The 27,780-nt window shown below is 36.9% G+C and overlaps 1 protein-coding gene across 8 annotated transcripts in view; it reads right to left on the bottom strand.

Moving 5' to 3' along the window:
• Positions 1-477: 477 nt before the first annotated feature.
• Positions 478-27,780, bottom strand: part of EML5 (EMAP like 5) — a 99,992-nt gene continuing 72,689 nt past the window's right edge. For 3 of the 8 annotated variants that reach the window (XM_064423639.1, XM_064423634.1, XM_064423635.1), the window contains 15 exons: positions 26,326-26,404; positions 25,180-25,309; positions 24,379-24,477; positions 22,500-22,520; positions 19,520-19,693; positions 18,406-18,614; positions 16,335-16,492; positions 14,328-14,442; positions 13,651-13,839; positions 13,280-13,452; positions 12,229-12,391; positions 11,239-11,342; positions 10,165-10,318; positions 9,214-9,314; positions 478-8,886 (listed from right to left, as the gene is read on the bottom strand). In XM_064423639.1, coding sequence (XP_064279709.1) covers positions 8,850-8,886; positions 9,214-9,314; positions 10,165-10,318; positions 11,239-11,342; positions 12,229-12,391; positions 13,280-13,452; positions 13,651-13,839; positions 14,328-14,442; positions 16,335-16,492; positions 18,406-18,614; positions 19,520-19,693; positions 22,500-22,520; positions 24,379-24,477; positions 25,180-25,309; positions 26,326-26,404 — 1,906 coding nt within the window. In that variant the 3' untranslated portion in view covers positions 478-8,849. Of the gene's footprint in view, positions 8,887-9,213; positions 9,315-10,164; positions 10,319-11,238; positions 11,343-12,228; positions 12,392-13,279; positions 13,453-13,650; positions 13,840-14,327; positions 14,443-16,334; positions 16,493-18,405; positions 18,615-19,519; positions 19,694-22,499; positions 22,521-24,378; positions 24,478-25,179; positions 25,310-26,325; positions 26,418-27,780 lie in introns of those variants that run through there. The other 5 variants (XM_064423637.1, XM_064423638.1, XM_064423640.1 and 2 more) reach the window with 4 other exon arrangements.

Here is a 27,780-nt window from a genome sequence, read left to right as displayed (position 1 = left end):
TCCTGGGTTGGGATCATACTGGAAGTATTTTTTGTCCAAGTGTTTGGTACAGTGCACATGGCTGCACTGCTGTCACAGCACCCAGGGACTGGGTAAAGACAGACGCTTTGTCTTTTGGGTGTTGTTCCTGTGCAGTGGTTGTCACAGTCCTTCTGCTCTCTAAAATGAGGACAAAAAGACAAGGGAAAAAAGCAGCTTCATAAGCCAGAACAATTAAAGAATTACCGATACTGTTCTCCACTTAAAAAGCCTACGAATTGCCACGTCACTTGAAAATAGATACTCTGAGCTGTCTCTATTTATACCCAGAAGAAAGAAGGTACCACTGAAGTTCTAAGGAATTATTTTTTTCCTGCACTTTCCTGAGTACACTGTGGTTTTCCCCTTCAAGAAAGTTCCTGTGACTTATATGGCAAAAAAATAATGCACACACATGCCCATAAATACAGTTAAGTGATATTAAAATGATGAAAAGTGTTGAACAGTAACATAAATGCACTTTTTTATTAAATCTTTTTTATATTTTGGGGAACTACATTTTCACAAAAATATACAAAAGAATTTCTTTTTACAAATATTTACATTCAATATCAGAAAACAATGATAGCTACATATTTTAAACTTAAATTTGACAAATATAGTCTTGAATTCTGAAACTTAACACGCCAGGAAAAGTATTTTTAATTTTTTTTAAATAAAGTACTCAAAGTTCATATTCAAATTTTAAAAAATCTTAATTAATGCAAAAATCTGACATTTAATTTATATATATATATATATATATATATATATACTTTAAATAAACATACAACATTGTTACAGGAATTAGATGTTCATGGTGGAAACCAAAATGGAGAACACTTAAACCCATGATCCATATAATATATGACCATACCTTTGGACTAGTTTAAAATACCTTTTTTTTTCTTTTTTTTTTCTTGTTAAAGTAAGAGGGATTATCTGACACACTCCATAATGAAACGACAAATCTGAACAGACAACTGCATTTTAAGCTTAAAGAACTACAGTAAAATATTTTTGTAAGGTGACCTGACGGGGCTGGAGAGGAGAGGATGCACTCTGGTGTTGCACAGAGCACTGCTGGAATGGGTTTCCAGATGAAAGACTGCAAAGAACATTATTTTTCTACAGAATTTCCCAATGCCTTCATTAGCTGTCCCTTGCAGAAATAGCTGCCACCATTAAACTATTTTCCATGTGAGATGAGGAGACAAGAATTTGTAAGGACAGCAGAAGACCAGGACCATCTCCATTGGTGCATTTCCACTGCTGTGCTGGGCTGTCACCAATTGCTCAGTGTTCAGTGTGAGAAAAGCTTTTCCTCTGCTAAAAACAGTGAACAAATCAAGCTACAAAGCTAAAACTGCATTAAAAAAAAAAGGAAATTGTTCTAATGCATTTAGTTTGTTATATTTTCGTTATCATTTTGGGCTTGAGTGTATTCTAATATGGAATTTTACATTTAAAATGCCTTAGCTTGCTTCACAAATCAGTAATGCAGCTTTTCCTTTACTTTATTCTGTATATAACCTATAACTGAACTAAAAAACAGAAATTAAGCTAATTACCAGATACTGCTAAAAAAAAAACAAATAAAAAACCAAGCTATTTTGCACCTAAAACCACAACACCAGGGTACATAGTAGCAAGAAAAGGAAAAACAGACCAGAAATTTTTAAAGTTCTACCCAACAGCACCAACATTTCACAAAGTACAGGAAACAGTTTTTATTTCATGCAATGTGTGTCTGTGTTCATGCCTGGAGTTCCTTTAGAAAGGATATTTACTGGATTCCAAAAGAATACAGTGTCACACATGTCCTGGGTGTAACTGGTGATAGAAAAAATCATGGTTTTATGGCAGTACCACTTCCAGCTCCATTGCATGGAAAGATCCATCCCTCCCATCCATCCCCATCTCAAGAATTTGTAATTAAGTTAATAGAAAAATAATTTCAGCAACAGAATGCTTGGGATTGGCTTTGGCCATTACAAATGACCACAGTAACAGCAAATCCGTGGTTAAAGTTGGCCCTTTCAGCCACTACATTGGAAAAATAATTTATTTTTGGTGGCTGGGATAGGGGCTTCTGTGGAAAGGAGGCAGAGTAGTAAGAGCCAAAGCTACTAAAGTAATAATGGAAGATATTACATAAACATGTCTTTGTTTACCTAAAAGCTTACAATCCTGCAGAGGACTGAAACTAAAATACCCCTCTACTACAGCCCTTTTTCAGAACCCACCAATGCAATGCTTGCAGTAATTTACATTTTGTTCTTATGGCCTCGTCTTCTTCCTCAGCCCCACTGAGAGCAGCTGAAGGCAGCACCAGCTTTATGAGCTCTGCAGCACCACTCACAATGGGACAATGGCAATTGTCCCTTCATCTCAGAAAACTGGTAAAGCACAACTGGCCTTAATCCTCTGGTTTAACACACCCGTTATGTGGGTGCCACTGAGTAGTTGAGTGGACACAACCTGCTTTCCTTTACAAACAGTGCAAGTCACACGATCTTCACATCACTGGAACAAACATGACAATACTTTGGGGGATATCATTAAAAAACAAAAAACATTTGAGTTTTTGGTTTCTTTCTGTTTTTCAATAAGCTCTCACATGACATCAGTGCCCAAACTAAGCAAGATAGGGTCCTGCAAAGGGCAAAATCACTTTGCAGGGTCTTGAAGGTATCCCACAAACAGCAATAGAAACTAAGGAAACACCTATTTTGGCTTCTGGAAGAGAAATCCAAACATACCAAGCAACAGGAACATCCTGCCTCTCGTGTCCCAAACTTGACTGCCTTCTTGCAAGTGGAGAAGGATCAGTCCTGCTATTCATGCGCAAATTTTGTGTTTCTTACAAAGAGTTGCTACAAGAAAAATCCAGTTGTCTAACCAGCACCTATAATGAGTTTGGATTGGTTTTTTTACATAAAGTTTACCATCATTATTTCCTTTCTTAGTAATGGTTTACTATGGGATAAAATCAAGAATTTTATACTGATTTATTTCTCTGATATATACTGATTTATATACTCAGATGTATTTGTTGGGTCTAATTACATTCACCTGACTTCCTATATATTTGAAGGCCCATGGCATGGAACCACTGAAGGAAAATTTGGCTCAAGTAGGATCTGAACCACTCTCTGCAGGTTCCTCTGGCTGTCACACTTTGAGTTAAATGTAAAAGCCCACAGCTTTCATGTCTGTCACCTTAAATGTTGTGAATGCCTGGGAACAGAATCAAGAACTGCTGAATAAGAAAGAAACAAGAGGCAGTAATTGCAACATCTTGGTTAAGAAGAGTTTTTTGAAGTATAATATTTCTTTGGTTTAATATTTTTTGTTTGAAGAACATTTTCAGAAGAGGCCTATGAAAATAATCCATGTTTGGTTTAGGTGGAAAGATAAGTAGCCTTTTAAAATAGATCCTTCCAATCTTTTGCCTGAGCTCTCAGTACTACAGAGCACTTCTGTCTTAATAGCACTTTCTTTGTTCCACTGCAGCTGTGGGTAACCTGCTGTTTGTGCTGCACCTCAGCTCTGAACAGGTGTCCCACAGGTACAGGAGTGCAGACAGCAGTGAGTGGGAGTGGCTGCATCTTCCCATAAACAGAGCAACCAAAGTTGCCTGCAGCCTTTCCCTGAGCACTCTGCTGCTCTCCAGCACTTACACTTCCCAAGCAGCCACTGAATGCTTCCCACTTGAAACAAGATGTTTGCCACTCACCATCACCCATGTCACTTCTTTCTATTTTCTGTCAAAAATAGCCTTTGCCTATTTTTGAGTGTTCCTTTCTCTGCTTTCCTTTCTTCTGCCTTTTCTCCATGTTTGTTTACTGGTTTCCTGTTACTGCTTCTTCCACCCTATGTTCCATAATTCCAAAAAGAAGAGGAAATGATAAACATTATGGAAATTAGAAGAATTGCCTACTGCTAAGACCTTACACCTTTTGTTGTTTTGTTTTAAACAGAAGGGAAGGAGAAGGGAACACGTGTTCCATACTTTTTTCCCTCTTCCTTTCCAAAGAAGTAGTGAATAGGTTGGATTTCTGATCTCACAGTTAACAAAAAAACAGATCAAGGTATCGAGGTTTTGGCTGATTTGCTGATGGTAAACTGAGAGAAAAGGATAGTGAGCGTTTACCTGTTCTAGCATCAAATAGACGGAGAAAACCACCTAGGACTTCTTAGATGCAAATGATTTTGGCAAGGAAACCTATTGTGGCTTTTATGCATATTAGACACTTAAAACTATTCTATTTGTATTTCTAAAAGGCGATATGTAGAGTTTAAGTCTGAAGTGAAAGCTAAGTGAAGAGCAGAAGGCAGGGCCAACAAAATAAATGGGCTTGGTATAATTAACCAACAGTGAATGATATGAAGAACAACAGCAGGCTTTGGCAAGCACATGGATCTATCCACGTGAGGAGAAATCAAATGCTGTTAAAAATTTTAGAAAAACAGAGCCAGTTGCAAGGAAGCATAAAAAAACAGAACAAAAAAGCACACAAATGCAATGCAACTAGGGGTGTTTACATCACTGATGCAGCAATTCATTTTGTGATTTGCAGTCTTACTTCCCCTTCTGTAGAGTCTACAGGATGCTCTGCTTTGTCCAAAACATTGACAAGATGACATCTTTTCTGTAGCTTATGCCAACAGAATTATTAAAAAAAAAAAAACACTTTCAGGATTAAGGCTGGTCACATCTCTGACACTGATAATGAAACAGGGAATATGTCACCTTGCCCAATCAAATGCTGTATTTGAAGCCAAGATCCTTTGCTTGTGAGACTCTTACACCTTGTCCAGCCCATCCAGCCCAGGCTGGGCAGGATCCCGAGGCAGGGGAGGTGATGCACGGTGGGCTCAGGGCGGCTCAAGGGTGCTGGGTCTCAAACAGTGGGGCTCAGGTGCTTCAGGCAGCAGCTGAGAGAACTGGATCATGGTTTTAAACTAAGCCACTCCTGAATGCTATCAAAGTCCTGCTCTTGGTACTGAAGCCCTTGATTTTGGTCTTGTTTTAGACTGAGGAGATGTCTCACCTGCTGGACCTACTTTCTGATGGCACAAGTCCAGGTTAGCATTAACCTGACTGGTAGAAAGTTCAGTTATGCTCAAATGAATCTTGCTAACACTGAAACCTTGACACAGAGCAAAGTCAGAAGTTGCTGTGTGTGCTTTTCCTCAGCTGTCACCAAGTGATATAATAGAGAGATAGATAATTTTCTGAATTTTCTGAAATCTTATCCTTTAGTTTCACAGCATTTCTTGCTTTCCCTAGCAAAATAAGAAAGTCATATATGCTGACTGCCTTCTTGAGATTAAAAAAAAAAAATAATCAAGTCTAAATGATTCTACATATTTGGCTAATTTGCTGTGTCTCACCTAATTCCCAGCTGTGTTTTTCAGTTCCTGCACTATGGCAACTTTCAGTTCTAAATGTGTTTATTTTTTATATTTCCTTGCTCCTAGGCTGAATTTTCCTTATTATCTGTTTTCTAAGTATGCTTATTAGCTTTCAAGGGCATACTTATTTTATTAACTGAAATGTTATTTTATTTTTACTCAGTTCTCAAGTTAATTTCTTTTATTACCAAAAATATTGCTGACTAAAGATCTCAAAGATGTATGTTTGCTGCTAACCAAAAAGACAAGCTACAGTAAAAAATCATCCACTTAATAATCCATTTAATAATAAATTATTAAATTTATACAAAGACCTTTTGCCTCCCTTTCCCTGGTGCAGAAGAGGTTTTCTCCAGCTTCAGGCAAAGCCCTCCTGCTCTCAGTCCTCTCTGATGCTTCCAGATGAAAGGCTGTCACTAGTCCTTCCACATTCCAGCTTCTTCCCTGACTTGTCCTACAGGGTTTTGTCCTCCTCTGACTTCTCTGTGGAGCATCCAGCCTCGAGCTCCCAGTGCCCATCAGAACAGGCAGCCCATTCCCATGTACACACGCTTCAAGCATGGGTGGCAACAATTAGCAAGTTACTACAGTAGCATTTAATGTAAACAGCAAATGAGGCACAGTAGCAAGCACCATCACAGACAAAAAGACCAAAAACACCATAAAGCTGCCAGCTTGGACCATGCTGACAGGCAGCTCTTCCCTTCAGCAGAGAATCACAGCTACATTATGCTCCAAACTGCGACTGAGGCTCTACTCACTCCTCTCTTCAACATTTGTGATCATTCCCAGCTGGCTGCCCCCGTTTTTACCTGGCAAACCACAGAGCAGTTCCACCAGGGAAAACACTGGTTACCAACACAGGCTGCAGGAGGAGGAACAATGCTGGCAGTTTAGTTTTTAAAGAGCTCCTCAGCTTCCAGCTCCCATCCCAGCCCTTTACAGTAGCAGTGAGGTTTGGAAGAGACTGAAGAAGCAGGGAGACCTGGAGGCTGCAGCCCGGTTCCTCCCACCCCCCTCTTTCTCCTCATCCTTCAGCTCTGGTGTGGCCTTTGGGATTCCTCAGGGGAAAAGCACCAATGGACAAATTATCAGTGGAGAGGCACAGCATTCATGAAGGGCATAGGGGAGGGAGGAGCAGAGAAGAGGATCAGTGTCAGGGTTTCAAGGACGAAAGCCTCTTGATCCACATACCTCCTTCACTGGGTGAAGGCCTACAGAAGAGCTCGCAGAGCCTAGGATTTTGTGGGGAAAACTCAGAGACAGAAAAATATGGACTTTGATCTGGCAGTCTGAGTAGGACAGACTATGAGTGAGCTCTTCAGAATCATCCATCTTGATCCAATGAAAGGCAACTTTAAAATAGAGGCAGGACAAATCTTACTTGAAGTGCAAAAGTCCTGCACAGATGTGTTTAATAAGGGATAGAATCACAGCCATAAAAGAGCACACTGCAAACCATTTCTCTGGTAAAGAGAAGATATAAACACTAGAGACTAATTTTCATGTACAATAGACAGACAGGAAACAAGGTTATGAGATACATCACACTTCTAATATGCAATTCCCCTAAACTCAAAAACATTACTGCCAAAATCTCCCTGTACACTCATGACCAAAACCTCAGAGTTTTTGCTCCTGTAGAATAGCAGCCGCATGACTGGCAAGACTTTGCTAAGAACCATCTTGCTGAGAAACCTGGAAACTGTTTAGTTCATCAACTTCTTTAAAATAAATATTCATTATAGATTGATATATAAAATATATTAGCTAAGACAGTTGGGTAACTAGTTTTGTATAGCACATACCAAGGAGAGCACAAAAGTCTGGCTCTGTAACTTTTCTCCTTCTTCTCTTCTGCCTGCAAGCTCTCCCATTCCCTCTGTAACCAACACGCACATAAGGTGATTACAAGAAGAGATGAGGTTTATTTATTTTTCATCTGGCATAAGAAAATGCAAGAGATGAAAAATACCAAAGCCTCTTGACTGACCTAAACAAATGCCACTGTCAAAGCAATGCTGGCTTACACAGAAAGAAAGCTTTCTCTTCACAGCAGAATGCCACAATGAGACCAGTGCTGATAATTAGTGATTTTTGGTCCCTGCTATATTGCATGAAAATTAACTGTCTGTAATGTTTCTCTATGGCATGATTTAGACAAACAGCTGATGAAACCTTCCTCACCTGTACCCAAAACACAGCTTTGTTCAGGATCTTATTATCACAGAAATGTTTTTCCAACTTAAAATCTCAGTTGCTTTGTAGGATAGAATAGATGCTCGAGGTGACAGCAGGTCCATTCAAAGAAGCAGATGACTGGACATTTTTTACAGTCAGAAGAGAAATCTGAATAGAGACATCTCCCAGCTAGTCCTAACGCTATTAAAAAGTTCCAATGTATAAAATATAATGCTCGGAAAGTTCTCTCTGAATCTTCCCTATTATGCTGAGAAAATAAAATCAATTCATATTGCTCTGAAATTATATTTTTGCCACTGCTGACATCCCAAACTTTATCAACAAGAAGACTACAAAATCCTCACCCTGGTCCTCATTTCCAGCAGAGAGGCTCACAGCCCAGTCAAGTAACACAGCAATAATCTCTCTTCCACTGAGAATACTTTTATTCACAAGGCAAAAATTGGAGTTAGACTTTTAGGTAGTGGGCAAGGCACTCGCAAAGTGAGCAAATCTGTTTTTGCTCATAGAACTAATTTAATGTTTAAGTGCAACAAAAACACTAAATTAGCCATGAAGATCATGCATATCCAACGGCTTTCACCAGACATGTCTGTGACCCAGGCCTCTAAATACAGAAATATTTCAGTCATAAGGAATCAACTCTATCATTTTCTGCTTCATTAGATATGGTTTCCTTTTGACCAGCCATAGAAATATAATTTCTATTATAATAATTAAACATTTATTAAAATACTATATATTTAAGAGTTAATATATGGTCTCTCTCAGTAATAAAATATGGAATACTCTTCTTATCTATGCTATTTAGATCTCAAAACTTAAAGGAAAAACATTCATGCTGAAAATAGATCAATGTACAGCACTAGGTCAGAAATAGCATCTCTTGATTAACACCCCAAGAACTTGCTGTGAAACTGTACATTGATTAACAATTCACTTTTTCCTTTCATCCACATATTTTGTTTTCAACATCTGGCAGTGAGTGGAATACAAACCCAGATTTTCTGACACTGAAGCAAAACTAGCAGCCTCAGTGTGTCCATCCTTCTGGCAGACTCCAGGTCCTGTCTGTCAGAGACAGATTGCTCTGTGTCTTGGGTCACTTCTTACGCATGCAGGGCACAGCAGAATGTCACATTGCAATCCTGGGTGTTTCATGCCTGGTACTTCATGCAGTTTCCTCTTTGCAAGTCTCCATGTCTCTCTCAATGAGGCATATGCACACACTTCCAAACAAATAAGCTGTGTTTTCAAAAAGATATTAAATATGAGATATAGAAGACTACAGTGTTGTTAAAGAAATGCCTAACACAACCAAAAGAAATTCCCATTAAAAGTGTGCTGTTCTGAATATTCATGTGCACATTTTAACTTATTAAATAGTAGCTGTTCACGTTAAGAGGATACTGATTAGGGGTACTTAGTTTGTCACAAATATGTTCTTTATGTACGAACAGGAAAGCAAGCCCATGGACAAAGGGCTGAAGGCTGAACTTGAGCTTTGCATTGCTGTGGACTGTCCACGTGCAGTGCTGTGCAGATTGTGGCACTGATGGCAGGAACACCTACCTGCAGTCGTCCCCTCCAGCACTGACCACGTATCTGTCTCCACTTGTGAATCGAATATTAGTTAAATGGGCAGAGTGACCTAAAAATCGTTTGTGTTTTGCCTGGAAAAAAACCCAAACAACAACAGAATGAGAGAGTCTAAATATTCTGTACCCTCCTAAATCAAAAAAGACCTGCATGTTTTTATCTCCCTTTTTATTGCATCACATATTTACAACATTCAAAAGTTATATAAGTTATCAAATGTGAAAGGTCTCCTGAAGGAGAACTACTATTGAGCTGCAATGCAGATTAAATTGTCAGCCAATAAGAGAGCACTTGCAAATTGGAAAGAATGCTCAAGCTAACTCAATAATATTAAATATATCTTGTCACATGACTAACTTCCAAGTTTTGTGTAAAATTCCTGACAGTGAAATTATTTTCATTGCAATTATTTTATCACATTATTTTCATTGCAATTGTGTAAGCAGTTATTTGTGCAGTCTCAAATCCTGAAAATTAACAGTGAAAACAAATTTAAAAAAATATAAATTAAAATTATAAAAACCAGTGAAACAATTTAACAGCGTTAGTGAAAAATATGTAAACTCTTTATCCACGAAGATCCACAGACAGGACTAAAATCACCAGCTATCTTCCTCATCTGTCAAATGGATCAGAGATGTGGAAATTACTAAGGGCTTTGAGATTTTTCATTAGGCAGGCACTACGCTAAAGCAGACTGGCAGACAATATCAACACCTTCAAGAGGTTATAGCAAGAGCTCCTGCACAACTTGGTAGGGAAACTGATGTGGAGCACACGATGAGACTATGGAGCTAAGGAGGTACTAAAAAGCTACAAATTTAGAGAAGAAAATATTTCCATCATATGTGTTCTAGAGAAACAAGACAAGATCCTAATATCAACAGTACTTGTTGTTGTAACCATGAAAAAACAAGTTCTTACAAATTTTTCAGGACATGGAAAGTCAAAGAGTTTGACCATGCCAAAATCATCGCCGGTTACGAGATTGATTCCCGAGTGAGAGACACAAGCACAGTTCACATCAGCTTTTTCAGCATGCCTGGACCAGATCCCAATCACTTCATCCCCTAGAACACTGAAACACAAGACCAAGAAATTCTTTTGAAAACCACTGCGAAAACAAGAGTCAGGTAATAGAAATCAGATCTCATATTCTAACTGGTTCTATAAAAATGCAATGCTTACATTTTATTTTCACACATGCACACCTTATATAGCTTTTATTCTGTAATTAATTTTTGAATCATTCCATAATTGCACCTGAAACTGATTCAGTGATATAATTCCCTAAATAATTTGGCCCACAGCAATGTGAGAGAACCAGAGGTGAAATCAAAAGAACTACTATTGTCCAGTAAGGCATTTGCAAAAAAAAAAAAAGAAAAAAAACAGGAAAAAAAAGAAAACAGGATGATTAGAAATAGAACACTATAGCATAAGCCTTAGATTAATAAGCTTGAGATTTTGGAAAATTAAAAAATTTATATTCACTATTGCATATAACTATGTTCTGTTGATTCTGTAGTGTTTTCGTATAAAACTAAAGAAAAGATTCTCTGAGTCCAATGAAGATTCTTCATTATAATCAGAGAGAGAAAAATTGCCCAGCCCTGAAAACAATTATTTTAGAAGTCCAGAAAACTTGCTTTGCAAAGCCTTGTAAAAGGGCATTTACTCAGCTCTGCTTACAAGGTATATGCATACTTCCAGGAACGCAGAGAAACAATAAATTTGTCATTTTTTAATAACTGAATTATTTGTGACTTTTTCAGTGATTCTTTCTCCCCAGTTCAGGACACAGTACACTACATGCAAAGAGGCAATCTGCTCTGTACTGCCTTTTGCAGTGCTGCATTTGGGGGAACTGCTGCCACAGCAGATGGGTGTGTTAAAAGAAAATATCTGACTGAAGGGATTAAATATGCTTTTAAATGGTGGGTCCTTCTCCTGGAAGTTCCAGGTGTTTTAACAGGTGTAAATACACGAAACATTTACCTTGTCCAAGTAGCCCACGTTATTCTGTCAATCACAGCCTGGTCCACAAGCTGCTTTCCTGAAGGCACTTCATACACTTGCCTTTTGTAAGACCCCGTAGAGACCTTTGAGGTGACCACAGAGAATTACAATACATTAACTTGTTTAAAAAGATGAAAATATAATTTCAGAGGTCTTTGAAAAGCATTTTTGTGAGTTACTTTTTACTCCATAGAGTAACAGCTATCAAGAAAACTTAATCAATGAGTCAAAAATTCTCAAAAAATCTACACAAGTATAAAGCAATAGTTAGAAAGCATAAGAAATCTTAACATTTAAATGTATAATTAGTAAAAAATAACTGAAACAACTCGCATTCTGCACATGTGTGTTAATGTGTCAGTATATACAAATAAGGCAAAATAAATTCCATCTTTAAAACTGACACATAGGTGTTCCCCTTGGGCTGTAAATATTGATTTGATAATGAGATAAGCTTATTTCTCCTTTCAGATACAAATAAACTATAGAAAGCATACTGTATTTATTTTTATTTTAAGAAACATCTTAAGCACTCCTATAGTTGGAAATTGCAACACCATTATTTTGGTGCTGCTCGACAAAGCCTAGCACTCAAAAGACCTGTAATGCCATCATGCTGGTCAGAGACCAAGAATTTGTAGATCCCCAGGCCCTGCAGAATGACAGACTGTACTCCTTTCTCTTTTAAGACAGCCCATCAGCTTTAGAGGTAAAAAGGCAGGGAGACACATCACAGGAGGTTTGAAATCTGTCTCTCATTTCTCTGCTTATTTTCTGTATTTCATCTCCAGGAAAACTATTCAAAAGTAAAGGCATCCACTTACCATTAACAACAAAGTAAATCTAGCGACAGCAACATACTCCAACACTTAGGTACAAAACTTAGAAGTTGTCAAAGGAGAATACTTGCAGAGTATCTGTCACAAGTATGTTCTCCATTCAGTACCTTGAACAATTAATGACTGATACCTGGAGATAAGAGCTATCAGCAGAGAAGTCCATCTGGATCACAAAACTTGGGATATCCTTGCAATAGCTGATTCGATTTAGTGTGGGACCCAAAGTCAGATCATAAAAATCCACTGCATTCTCACTGGAGCCAACTGCTAGGTAACGAGAATCTGGGCTAAACCTGAACAGATAAAAGGATTTCATGAACACAGGTTGGCACTTACAACTGATTATAATATTTGAGAAGTACAGAAATTTGCATTTTAAGTGTCTGCTATCCAGAACTAGACGGATGCAGAGTATTCAGTCTGCTAAGAAAAAATAACTTCTGAAATTAAATTTTCAGGCAATGCATATCCAGCAGAAGGTGGAAATAATTTTGGGACAGATTACACATATAAGTGAACTGGGAATATCTCTTGAATAATTCTTTTCATTATCTGATTTCATGACCCCCTCATGTCTAACAACTTGTGACATCCCCCTGATGACACTCTGACTCCCTTATGCTATACTTACAAGGTTAAAAACTGGAAAACTGAAGTGCTCTAACTGAAGAAAAGCCAGAACTTCTAGATGAAATGCACTGAATAAAAATGAAACCTTTTGTTTGCCCAATATATCTTTGCACACTGGTTTCTTTCTTACAGTTTTCCTTTCTAGTCTTGAAACTCAGTATTTTCCTTAGCTGAACAAATCCCTCACAGCCACTTCTGCGTTATTGGAGAAGTTTCTTTATTTCTGTTCTCTCTGAAACATACCTTGGGACAGCTTTCCAACTCCAGCAGCCCCCTAATTCCTAGCAGAGCTCTCCTGCAAGGTCCCTCTTTGCTTATATTTCTCTCCCATCACACTTTGCTCTCCAAAACTTTCCTTAGCTGATTACAACCAATTTATCTCACAGAAGAAACAGTCTGTTCCTCCACTCAGGAAACAGAAGCAAAATTTTACTTCCAGCTCTCTGAAATATAATTTCAATATTTCCCAGAACACAGAGTTGTATTTATAAAAAGCAAAATATTAGAGATTTCTAGTATACAACAATAGAGCAGGAATAATATTTTCTGACCTGATATCTTGAATTGCTGATCTTCTGTCCCGTTTTTTCCCCCAAATTTTTAGAGAGGTCACAAGCAGGATAATAAATTCTCCATTTTTCATGCCAATAGCTACCATATCACCTTCTGGGCTGTAGCAAACAGTACGTGCTGCATGTCCTAAGCTGACTTTGTTGAGCATCTTCTGTGAAGAAACAAAAACCCAGAAGAGTAACTGTTACTATTTGTCCATATTTTAAAAGCATCTTATGCTAATAGCTTGTTAACATGCTAACTACATTACATGGATTATTTTCAGAGTACAATAAAAAGCAAGTTTCAAGTCTGCAACATCACCACAAGTCTATTTTTTTCCCCTAAACAAGAATTCTCTAACACCTACCTTTTCAGCAATATCCCAAAGTCTTACTGTGCCATCTTCTGCAGCAGAAAGGAAAAAGTCTCTCGATGGATGCGTTGCTAGGCCCCAGATGGGTCCATCCATATGACCATTAATTAGAATGTTACATGCAGCATTTTTCTCTCCAACTTCAATTATTTCAGCATTTCTTGTCCCAACAAGAATTTTGCCCTTAAACAATAGTAAAAGAATTATCTCTGATAAAACACATTAACCTCTCATGATGAACTGTAATTAAAATGTCATCTAGAGCTATAGTTTTGTCAAGAAAGTTTGCTTAAGTCAAATTATTAAATAATCTAAGAAAATTTATTTTTTAAACTTTTCTGAGTTATTAAAGCACAAAGCGCTGTAGATAGCATGATGCTGGCTGAGTTACTGCTTGTCACTGGATATTTGATATCTGAAGTGTGAAAAGAAAATGGAAAATAAATCCTTAATTAGTCTTCAATAAAAATATATATGAAATATTTTCCTAAGAAAGATTGAGATCTCACAAACTACATGTCTTTCTGCCAAAATATCATTTGTAGACACCTTCTAGCTTAGCCTTTCACTTCAAATGCTAGCTAGAAGAGAAAGCAAGACTAATTTATCTAATATTCAGGAATCATCCACAAATTATAAGCTTTATTTTACAGTCAGGCAGCTTTGTTTACCTTGCCTCTACAAACAGAGCGAACACAGTCTGTCATTTGTCCTGTCTCTAGTCTGAAGGCACGACATCGTTTCAGCTCCTGGTCCCATAGCTTGACTGCTCCTCCTTCCTTTGAGCTATGAAGACATGAGGAAGAACCGTGAGTACAACAGCTGCTACAAAAAGGACATTTAATGGACAAAAGAACTACATTAGTTAATGTACTGTACTGCAAATGAGGCATTTTGGTATGTTTTAATTATTAAAGATTCTGTTTGCCTGAACAGTTGATGCTAGCATGCTGAGCCTCACAGCCCAGCAAGACAAACTGATTCCAAGTCCTCCCTGTTCTACAGAACAAGTCTTTACAGAACAAATTGAAGGATGGGTGCTGCTCAGCTTAGTCTGAATGAGTAGCTCTGAGGGAATCTGTCTAGTCAGAAGAACGATTAAGCAGGCAAACCAGCATCTTAATAGTCTGACAGGCAGAGATTTTCAAATTAGAGTTGAGAGAAACAGAAAAGGTGTGTATTTTACTTCTGTGAAATAAATGACAGAATATTTTCACTTCTGTGAAAATATCACTATTTTCACTGCTGTAAAATAAATTACCCAGATACCAAAGAAAAAACACACAATTAATAGGTATTAATTATGCAAACACTAAGAATTTCCCTCCCACTTGCAAAAAAGGTTTCTAAAAAGAAAATAATGTTTATTGAAACACGGGCATTATGTTTATTGCAACAGGGGCAGGAAATCTGGCATTTCTAGTTGAGCTAGGACTTATCTATCTTCAGTGTAGGGCTTATCTATCTTCAATCTCCTCTTACAGAAACAAAAAAATCAGTGTTCCACAATACCAAGCTGCTTGTGTTACAGCTTTCATTACTGAATAATCTTACTAAGAGCTCCAGAATGTTTAATCACAATCGCTGATTTGTACTATTATTATTATTAAAATAACTATAATGAATTATAAATTGATACATTGCAATAGTATATTCTTTGCTTCCCACTAGCACTGTTTTGACATATGATTGATTGTTATACTCAGCAAGAAGATTTTACCAAAACAGGCTGGTGAACTGCAACTAAGGCAGAAAAAAGCATGCAGTCTTCCTAAATGAAAATTTGTTTTGCATACTGTCAATACTTCATTTTCCCACAGGAAATGAATTCTAGGTTCTTATTGTTATTCAATACTATTTGTTTCAGGTCAAATGCCAATTATTAAGAGCCTCTGAAGCTAAGTGGGAGAGAGAACATCCTCCAAATAAAATCACAACAACATTTAGAAATAGTAGAAGGAAATATTTCAAGCACAGAGGTAAGTTTTCAGTTGAATCTGAAAATAGAAGTGGCCTGTGTCCTGCCAAATGGGGCACTGTCATGTCATCAGATGGACTGCAATACAGCTGAAGCATTTTCTTATCACTAGGAAGGCACCAAAAAATTTAAAATGCTTGAGGAGATATTTTGCTTGCAATCCCAGGATCTTACTGTACAGCAACAAAGAATCTTGCTGTACCTTAGATTTGAGAGAAGACACCTCGCCTCTGCCATCATAACTAAGCAGATCTTTCCTTTGAAAGAAGTTGTGCATCATACTGCTATAAAATGTATCATTCATATATTCAATCACAACTGTGCAAATCTCTTGGGTTAACCACTTCAGTAAATCTTCAGTGAAAGACGTAACCCACAAGGACTAGGTAACTTTTTAGTGCTTAAAGCTAAATGGGTGCTGGAGCTGGAAAATCTATAAGGCCCCTTCCAACCCTAAATGATTCTAAATTTCAGACTAAATGCTTTCTCTTATAATCAATGGGAGAAATAGCTAGTTGAAGCTCATATGGGGTTACCTGCACTTTGGCGGTGATGGCTGCTATTTTTCTTAATGCCTGTCAGGGATCTGAAAGGGACTACTCTTCTACCTTTAATGTCTCAAATAGAGCTGATGAAATGAATCCAAACCATTTTTAAAGAGTACACATGCATGCAGAAAAAAAGAAGAAAGAAGACTCACGGCCTTTCTTTGCCTCCTGTAACAATCAAACCATCCCTCAGTGTGGTGTACATGGTGAAAACAGGTCCATTGTGAGCCTTGGCCACAATTCGTATCAACACATGGTCCTTCCAAACACAAACATCTCCACTGATAGTACCTGTAAATGTCAAGTTATTCTGAAAGGGGAAAAGTATACTCATAATCTGATTCTGAGTAAGGTAGGAAGAAAAACATTCAGAAATAAACACCATTTGCATTTAGAGGCTAAATTGCTTTTATTTGCTGCTGCAGAAGAGGAAACTGTGGAAGAGGCAATAAGGACCTCCAGAACGAAACAGTGAGCTACTCTATTCCTTCTCGAAGTCAGCAAGATGCTTTCTGGTAGCTTGAAGAAAATCACTGTATTTCTTTTTTCAATGATTTCAGCTTCAGACATATGGTTATCTATGCTTTTAGTCTATCAGGTGTGCAATGTGTGGCAAAAAAAGTAGAATATCATAGTAAGTACTGACATTCTACACAAGCACATAAGCAGGCAATTTGCACCCCCTTGCTATACACATTATGCTTGTAGTAATTTTTTTGGTTAGGTGAAGAGACTCACTTGATTACAGTAACTTTTAGTTCAGAAATAAAAGTTTGACTTAACTTAGAATTAAAAGCTGCCTGTTCTTTACTTCTGCTTCCTGCTCTTGAAAGGTAATAAAAATAAATTTAATTATCTCTGAAAGTAAAGGATTTTATCCTATTTATTAGGATTCCAACAGGAACTGGTTATTGAGCAAAATCGTTTAGTAACTTAGATGAATCCTCAAATTCAGTATCATGTGTAATATTATCATGTTTCAAGAATATCAGTACACATACACTTTAAGTAGCACAAACACTTTCCTTGACTGAAGTGGGTTGATGCTCTACACACCTAATTTTGAGGTGGTGTGTGTGGCTCTAATAAAGTAAAAGAGGACTGGAAGTGAAGCTGAGAGCAGATCCTCAGACAATTCTCACAGCATTACTATTGGGCTGTTTCCCCCTTCTGTTTAGGGAGAGCTGAACCAGCTCCTTCTGAGTACTCCCAGAACTGCTCCCTACAGAGGTATGGAGAACACACCAGGTTTGGCTTTATTCACTTTGCACAACTTTTTACAAAACCCCTGAAAACTCTGCATCCTCAAACCTCATACCAAACTTCAGGCTATGCAGCATACAGCCTGATTCTCACACTGAATGTCTTTTCCTAAGAAAGTTTACAGAGGTTTTCCAAAGCCCTGACTAATGCCTGGGCTGGGCATCAATAACAGTTATCATTTGGAAAATATCTTGGTGTTTCGTAAGACCTTCATGTAAATCAGAGAGACATCACTGTGTAAAAGAGATAGTGTAGCAAAAAAAGACAACCACAGCCCAGTTAGAGTTTCAAAAGTCAAAATCAGCATAAATTCAGTCTGGACCAAACAGTCAGATAGTCAAACAGGACAGAAATGCAGGCCATCAAAGCAAAGGACCACTTCACAAAAGGCATCTGTGGCTCTCTGCCCAGCTGAAGATATGAGTACAGCTCACGCAGAGCAATTCCAGATCCAGCAGTGCTGTGGAGCTTACCAAGATGGTCTGCACACGTCCAAAAACCTCCAAAGAAAAAGAAACCCCTCATGCCTAAGAACATCCAACATTAAGGAATGCCCCAGGACAACACTGCTCTCTGATCACCCATGAGCAGCAGCACATTCAAATGACAAAACAATCACTTTCAGGTGGGCATAAAATCAGTCTCATTTCTACTCTTTGGTTTTTGCAGTCTAGACTCAGTTTTGTTTTACCTGGATTAAATAACATGCAGTGTGTTATCAGCTCAAGGCATCTGTGTTTGTTTTTCCAACAAACATACAAACCCATAGTCTTTTCTACTCTAAAGAAAGCTGGTACTAGTTCTAACTAGCAGGTAAACATTAGGAATGCTCAACTGAGTTTAATAAATAATTCATATACTCATTAGCAGGTTAGAAAAGTCTCACTGAACTGAATAAAGGCAGAAGGGTAAAAAAAGTTTGGTTTTATGCATTTTCAGGTGGTTTGTTGAAGTACGTACCGCTCCAAAAGCTACAGAAAGCATCGTCTGCATGCGGGCATCTTCTATGGAGCTCAGCAGCCCTTTTTTACTGAGGAGAGCTCTTCCAGCCAGTGTCCAGAACCTTACATGTTTTACTCCCACAGAAACAAACTGAGTATCTGAATCTGGCCTGAATTCTGCTACAAATATACGCTGGTTATGACCAGCTCGGCTGGCAATTTTGGCACCTGGCAGAAAGAAAATGGACATTTTGAATTTGCTGAGAAAAAGAGACATTTCTGGTTAAAAATGTTAAAATAATTTTAACCCATATGAAGATCCCTCAGTTGGGATCCTTAGCTGCCATTCTGAATTTGTATTGACCCTTAAGATGAACACAGGCATGTTCTGACCACACATGCTTCATCCTAGCTAAGATTGTATAAATACACATCTGACATTGCATCCACCCCCACAGGATCTATCAGACAAGCTATGAAAGATCACTTGTTATTAACTCAATGGCTTATGTTCAAAATTCTGAGAGCTACTAGTTATCAACAGCAATCCCTAAAGAGAGAGGAAGTAAACCTCTAAGACTAGAGAATCAGATCCATAATCTGGGCATGACTTTGTCAGGCAGAAAGGAGACAAGGAAAGGAGCTCAAATCTCTTTAGCCTAAATCAGAAATACAGATCAAAGCTGATCTGAAAATATGCAGCATAGCTTAAAGCAACAATTATATAAGATGCATAGAGGAGGTATCCTGGCACACCATTTCTGCAATTTGCAACTTTTTGGAATAATTTTAGGAGTATGACAACATAGTCAGTAATCAGACTTTAGAGAAGAATAAAGTAATAATAATAATAGTAATAATGCTGACAATTTTTAAGAATAGAAATCCCTACATCATTCTTACTAGAAATCAGTGAACTGTCTTGATCTTTACACAATAGTTTCAAAGGAGATATATTCAGCAATCACTAGAATGGGCAAACACATCTATTTTAGATCTTCTTGTATAGTGCACAGCATTTATTGTAATATTTTATTAATCAGCTGATGCTTTAAAGTTACAATTTCTCTTGACTCAAGCCAACATATCTCTAACAATGTAAACACCTTCTACAAAACCAGCCTCTTTCCTACCTTCCTGCCACTTCCAAATGGTAATGGTGTGCTCGGGATCCAGCCCTACGGACAGCAGCAGTTTGCCAGTGGCACTGAAACTGACTGAGCAAACGCCCTTGGAATGGTAGCACCGCAGAACCGACAGTGTCTGCTTGTTCATTGCATCCCACACGTGAATAGAAGGAGCTGTAGCTGCACAAATAGAAAAACATACCATTAGTAGTCATTTTGAAAATGTGTAATGATTTGTTTATTGAAGCAGTTAATACTTTTTTATAAGACAAAATTGCTGTGATCAGATGAGGGGGGGAAAGGAAAGAAAATAAAAGAGATTCTGGCCTCCACTGGGAAAAAAATTTATGACAAACAGGATCATTAGGTAGAATGAACAAGTTGGCCTCATTACATTGCAGAGGTGTTAATTTGTTGCTTAACTTGTTATGGGACTTGTGAAGCACAGCAAAAGTTCTAAAAGCAAGAGCTGTCTTCTCTTTTTCTCTTATTAAAACGTAGAGCAGCATACTAAGTCAAAAACCTTCATAAATAAAGCTGCTCATCAAGAATGTAACTTCTCCATGGGTCTTTTGGACAACTGATAGCTGCAAAGAAATCAGTTTACAGTGCAGGGCCAAAATGTCCTTTCTACAAAATGGCCACCTGTCTGAAATGTTTGCCCTCTTTGGAGAGCATCAGCCAAATCACCAGCTTGCTTGCTGATACAGAACCAGGGCATTTAGTCTGCATTGTTTAGACTGCAAGCCCTCTGCAGTAAAAAATGTCTTTCCATGCTACTAATGTATGTGATTATCTCTAATGTGATGACAGCTGTTTCTTTCCCAGATGCAACGCCTTCTCAAAAGATCTTGTAATCTATATATAATTTACAATCTCTGAGCAGCATCTAAGGCATTTCCAGTACAGTAAGATTCTCAAACTCCTTCACTTCTGGTCTCTAATAAATTTGACTGCAGAGTCCTAAGGTTACTGGTTCTTGTCACAGATCCAGATTCACATAAACTAAATTCTCTTTTGGCTTCATGCTTTGTGTTTCTAATCAGATACATCTAGGCCCTCAAAGGTATGCACGTGACGGGAAACAGTAGACAAAAGGACTTAGGCAAAATTTCAGCCACATGAAACTCAGTTTTTGAGCACAATTCCACAGCTGTTCCAAAACAGTCTTTAGAACACACTTCCTCATTTATTTTATTTCCATTTGAATTTCCTCTCATGGTAGCAACAAGATGTTATTATTACCTTTTGAGAGGTACCACAGCATAGTATGGTCATGCCATTAAAACAGAAAGGGCAGGAGCTGACAGAAACTAGCACTTCCCAAAAATTGTCAGCAAACTCCTTGCTGTTCTTACAGGAAACTGAGGGAAGGGAAAGTTTTATTATGGCTCTGAGCTGCTTTTCACTTTTCAACACTCCTCTTGGTCAAACTCCATATTACCTTTGAATTGTGCACCTGGGCCAAAGTTTTCTTTTGGGTGGCAGACAAACTCTCACCTATTTTTCCTAAATAAGAACTGACAAAATCATTCACAGCAAGATCTGCAAGACAAAGAACATGGACTCAGGTCCTTCTATGTGATGGAGTCCCTCTGAAAGTCTCTGTCCTGACACTTTCACAAGAGAGATGTTCTACGATGTCACATCCTTCTGGGAGCAATTGGATAAAGCTACCACGGGCTGGCAGGACGGAAAAAATCTTTAGTAAGGTGGACTAAAGCTACACCCAGTCATTAGGAAATATTAATTGCCATTCCAGCCCACTACAAACATTACTGCTACAAGAGCACCTGCATCACTGTAGACAACTGAAAATTGGAACTAGAAAAGCAAAGGCCATTGATAAGACAGATGCCCAAATAGCCATCAATAAATTCTAAGTAAAACTATTCAACTTTTTAATGAAAGCAGGCAGCAGCTTGGATTCCAGAGTAATGGTTCCACAAATAAGAAAAAAGAGTGCTCATTTCAGGCAGTGACAACAGAATTTAGTAACGTACAGAAGCTCAAACTGAAGTTGCAGTAGGAAAATGGCACCTGAGACAAGGAATGTGTCTAGCCACCATATACAGGACTATAAATGTTCTTTCATATAGATATCCATATCATCATCGTTTTTTTAAAAATACAGGCTAGAAGTGTGGAAAAGGTACTTATGTTCTTCCATCCTTAGAGCAAGCACCATTTGCCATATTTAATGACAAAATGTACATTGACATTAAAGATGTGAATGTACATTTGTTCTTACAGATGAAGCTTTAGATCCACATGACGATTATTACACTTTCTATTATACATGATCACATTTATGCATCTCTGAAGATTCTTCACAAGACAATTATGGCTGCTCAACAATGAACTCATTCGCACATGATGGTGATGAGTTTTTGCAATCACAGTTGAAAAAAACCCATATTAATAAAAAATATCTCGGTCAAGACTGTCAAAATGTCAAAGACCCAAAATGATAGAGGAGAAATTAAACTGACATCACAAAAAGCATTTTGGATCAATGGTAATAACTGCATGACAGTTGTACATAAATGGGAAAGGTGATTCGTTTTTTCACTCAGTCACCTAGGCCTCCTCAATAGAATTTACTTTAGAAAAGCAAGTTTAAAATTACACTCAATTGAGGGTCTAACCAAATGTTGTCAGCCCCAACATGTCTACAAAACTAGCACGCATACCCAGGAATGCTACAGCAGCAGTATGTATAAGAACTCACTAATCACTAAGCAGCAAGAAGTGAATATGCTTCTATGACAGTAGTTTTTAAGTGTGTTCTAATATTTTTAATTTTTATTTATTTACAGTATGCTGAGCTGTTTTGACTTCTATTCAGTGCTGACAGTAATATGATTGATACATGGGGTTTAATAAACTAAAAATGAATTCACATCACTTATGGCTCTATAAAGCTGCAGATGGCTATTAGATAGACTAACTACACCTGAAGATGTCAAAATTTTGTTTCCCTTACCTGACATATCTGCTGAGTCTCCTGTAATGGAAAAGCAGCAGAAAAATAATTAGATCAGAAATAAGATAAGAGCTAAAGAAAATATATGCCACATTCAGTGTAACTTCTTAACACACACCTTGATATTTTGGTATTGCAGCAGCACCAATACTGCTGTTAAAGATGAGTATTTACTGATGAAAGGAGGTCACATCATAAATAAATCATAGAATGAATATATTTCATGAATCAATATATTTTGGTTTCCATTTTCAGCGACAACACAAAAATCTAGCTTTGGTGTATGTTAGGTCGCTCTCAGCCCAAGTAAATAAAAAACATATTTTTTAAAGTCATGGATATTTCAACAAAATAAGTGGGAAAAATACTAAGAAGTAGCATGTGAAACCTAAGATTCAATAAATCTTTTTAAATCATGATGGGGACACTATTTGTGGCAACCACACCAGTAGGAAAAGTAGCAGGAGTTCTTTATACAGTATATACACTCCTCAACATCACTTGAAAATCAGAAAGCAAGTGCTGCTTTAAGATATTTCACTTCCAGCTTATTTTTAATTCTCTGCCTAAAAGTATATGTCATTTTGAAGTGTCATCTGCCTCTGATTTGTATGCCTTAATCCACATTACAAAACAGTTAATAGTTGTCCTACTGCTAGTTGATGTAGAAATTATTATGAAAATAAAAAAAGGATTAAGTCCTGTGTTTTGTCTTGGGTAAGATGAACACTGGAGAAGAAACATTTTCACATTCCTCCACTACAGAAAGGCAAACAGGGCCAGATTAAGAAATATTATGAAAAAGCAAATTCTTAAAGGCAATAAAAGGTTTGTAATTCCTGCAAATGTTCAAATCATAGACAAATACCTGCTGATTATTTTTTTTCCATTTAAATAATTTCAATTAAAAATTTGTTTTAAATGATATGGTGCAAGAAACTCACCAAGAAAGGAAGCTGTTTTAGCTAAGAGGTTACTATTATCAATGAATTAATTTTAATGAGACATGCACCTAAAAATCCAAAAGACACAGGAAAGCAAGTAATAAACTCTGCAGAACTGATTTTACTTATATGAAAGTTCTAAAACAAACCTAAAGGAAATACAAAGCTATTTTTGCTGAAATAAAATAGAGGTTTTTTTGTATTCTATGCCCTGAAGAAAATAATGTGGGTTTGAATCTGCTGAGTACCAACAGAAGATATGAAAACTACAACCAGATTGTAGGGCTACAAAAATCACTTCTACAAAATGTAGAAAAAGCAATATCTACTGGCTATGCTAATGCAAAATGTGGAGGGTTTTTTTTTGTTTTGTTTTGTTTTTTAACCTGGTTAGTTCATACATCTTAATGTCACTATGAAATATACATACTTTTTCCTTCTAAATCTCAGTTTATCTGTAGGGAACACCATTAGGCTTTGGTGCTGCCTGGAATATTACAACTATATCATATCCAACCACCAAGCTGGTGTTATAAATATACCTGGTGAGGTAAAGCCCACATAAGATTGACAGGTATTTTAAGAAATGAAGGTTAGCTCTATTCAGCTTCTTTGAAAAGGCAGTGACTCTTTGGAAGGTCTAACACAAGCTGATAGTTCAATACAACCAGACTAATTTAATGGGGCTTCAGATTTCGCAAAAAATTAGTTTTGGTAATGCTCCAAACAAAAGATAAGTTTAATCTTTCATGCCTCAATATTTTTGTCAACTTTATTCAATTACACTCAAAGGAACTTATAAAGAGGACAGGTAACTGAGTAACACTCGTACAAACGGAGATAGCATAATCAAATATTTTATGATTTATCATGAATTTACAAGGTCCTGATTGCATGCTATTATGTTAATTGTTTTTACAAAAATACAAACATACCTACTTGGCCAGTTGCCACTATGTTGGTAAACTTGGGGTGCTGATTCACAGTGAGGCACAAAATATCATCGTTGTGTTCCTGGTAAAATGACTGAGAGCCTAAAAATAAGAAAAAAAATTCTAACCTTAGTTCAACTTTTAATTAAAACACTTTATTAAATTAAATTAAATTATTTCATTAAAACATACACACACAGACATGGCTAATGTTTGAAAATTTTATAGTATTTGTTAGAAAACAGCATTATGGTCATGTTGCATTTTTAAGCTTAAAACCAGAAAACAAACTCCTAATTTTTTATCTGGACTTCAACACACAGCACTCAATAACTCCAAACAATACCCTCAAGCTTAACTATCTCAGAAACAAATGACATTGTGTACATTTTTAAAGGTCTAAGTTATCTAAACTCACTGGGTTATTGGGAAGGAATGTGGTACAGATGACTGAAAAGTAAACCAATTAAATATTAACTTATTCTTAGAAAAAAAAAATTAAATTACAATTACCCCATTGTTCGGCTCTTTTCGTTTCTGTGCATTTGCATTTCTACATGCAAATTTCAGAAAGCTAATACCAAAAAAACCAAATGTTCATTTCCTTTAAAGCTCAGTTTCCAGGAACATTTCAGTACATTTGTTTTCTTATACAGGTACTATGAATATTCTCTACAGACTGAAATTTTAGGAACAAATAACATTTTTTCCACATACTTTTACAATACTTAAAGCATATTACTTTATAAACTGTAACTCCATGAGTGTGAACAAACATTTTCTCTCCAATGGGTTTTCTCCTACCTGTTGCCACGTTATACAAGATGCCAATAGATGCAGTGTGATAAATTACATCAGCACCATCATTCAAATAGTGCACATTGTTTCTGCAGTCCTTGCCTCGATACCCAAACACCAGCTCCAAAATTAGGTCCTAAAAAAGATATTCACATCAGTAGATTTACCAAACCTTAAAGCAGTTATGAACATCACATTCCTCTATAGGATTTTATTTTATTAATTATGTCCTTATGTAGTAAGCAACATGTCAAGCCAACAGGAACTGAGCTCGTGCCTCCCCTGTCAGTTTACACAACTGCTCATTCTTGTCACACACAGCTGTGTCACCCTTTTCACTTCTTAGGGGGATGCTGCAGAACGTGCATGTAATACACACAGACATATACATACACTGAAAGAGATACTCATACACATGCCCATAAATAATTAAAATGCAGTGAAGAATAAAGTTCTTTTAATGCAGAAACAAAGAATGACAAACACTGGTCCACAATTTAATTCCAGAACAGCAACTAGAAACCAAATTACAGCCTAAAACTTCTAGAGTGCTGATGTCAAAAAGCTGTTTATTATGCTACACCAAATATTTAGCAGAATCAACAATATTTGGGTTGGTAAAGAAATTCATTTTCCAAGATTAGATTAAATTTTCACTTCAGATTAATCAAAAATTGGTATATTTATTTGCAATTCCCATGTAATGAAAAAACAGGTGTCAAAACTAAACTCATCATTAATAGAATCTTAAAGCTTATTTTTAAAACTCTTATCAGATATGAATTTAAACTGAAGTTTTAAAATAAATTTTGAGAAGATTGGAATAAAAAAATGCTTAGTTTTATTAGCAACAATACACCTGTTAACAATCCACTTATCTAAACAAGACATCCTGCTTTCTACAGACAGTTCTAAGGTTTCATGATTACTTTGAATTGAGTTATACTCCATTTTATTTGCAAGAAAATGAAATATTTTTTATTATTATTTGCAAGAAAAAATTCTCTCACGCTTTTTCTACTCTTTACCCACTATTCACTATTTCCACCTTTGATATATTTAGAATAAAACAATCATTGAATGTGTTCATAGGTGTGTCCATTTCTGGCAAAATAAAATCCTAAAAGAAGAAGAGAACAGCATTTTTCTTACCTCTATGGGTCTCTTTTTTTTCCCCACATTATTTGTCTGAAGTTTCTCAGGCTGTGGCAATGCCCTACTAACTGGTGGTCTGAAACAAAGAACTGTGAATAAGAGAAGGCTGTCCGTCACCCATTCCATACTAACAGTAACCTTCCAGCCTGCTAATGCACTGGGAAATCTTAGTCCTGTCCTACTCAGCTGATACCCATATTCATCTTCAAAATAAATACCTCTGTCAAAGGAGAAGGACAAAACCTAAAAATCCTTTGTTTAACATGCTTTACCTGATTAATCTAATAATGCTTGTTCCCACATGCCTTCAGCAGACCCCTATGTTTTCCTATTTTTGTAATAGTTTGTAAAGAACTCCAGATGCACCTGCCCATTCATTCCTACATCAACTGAAATGAGATATTGATCAAAGTTTACGTGGAAGAAAATCAAATGCAGGAGTAACTGCCATAGCCTATGTTCCACTGTTCTGAATAGCCCAGATTTAATTAAGCAATCTCAATTAGGTATGTTTAACAAATGTCCATAACATCTCTCACATTACATTCAACTGTACCTATACAAAGAAACAGAAACAAATAAGCTTTATTTATGAAATATATGCAACTATTTCTAGTAATTTGCACGAGCATTGATTATTGATTCTATAGATACAGCATTTGTGGCTGTGATAACAATCCTTTAAGCTTGATCCTTAAGAGGAACAATTAATTTAAAAATAAATTCTATGTATAAATTCAGTGATACCCAGATAATTTAATCCAGTAGGCAGTGTAATACACTAATATCAAACATGAAGCAACAGGTCACTTTCATATTCCTTTTAAGTATGAAGTACTTCTAATTTCATATCTGCTTTTGAGTGATGACTGATTCAAAATAATGACTGTATTTTCTCAGAATGATAGAATATGATTTGTTTGTACACTGTGTAGTTTGAAGGACAGGTGAAAAGCATTTTTTCAGTTATCCAAATAAAATACCATTTTCTTGGATTTATATCTTCACTGTTCCTGCCTACCTTTAGTACAAAACAGATCACTCCAGAATGCTTTGAAAGACTTTCTGTTTTTAATTTCTCATTTGTCATGGGCAATTCTGCAACAGTTTCATTACTATTCCTCTAGAAATTACCAAAACAGAGCATAAAAAGCCCTTCTTCCACTTGTCAACCTCATATTTGGCACAGAGCACTCAAACCTCATCTCTTTCCTCTTCTCCTACCCTGACCCTAATTAACTTATGAGCCTGAAACACAGAGGGAAAAATGAGCTGGAGGGGAAAAACGGAGAGAAATTAAATATAGCAGAAGAACATATTTGAAGTTTGATGAAAGCAGTAAAAACTGAATGGACAGGATTCTTATAGAGGTTTACTTTACTGGAACTGAATATTCCTCTGCTCTTTGGTTCTAGAATGTGGCATTTTAATGACATTTGCTGTCTGTAAATC

This window comes from Passer domesticus, chromosome 6 (genome assembly GCF_036417665.1).
Source record: "Passer domesticus isolate bPasDom1 chromosome 6, bPasDom1.hap1, whole genome shotgun sequence".
Taxonomy (NCBI): Eukaryota; Metazoa; Chordata; class Aves; order Passeriformes; family Passeridae; genus Passer; species Passer domesticus.
This window is presented reverse-complemented; position numbering and strand designations above follow the sequence as displayed.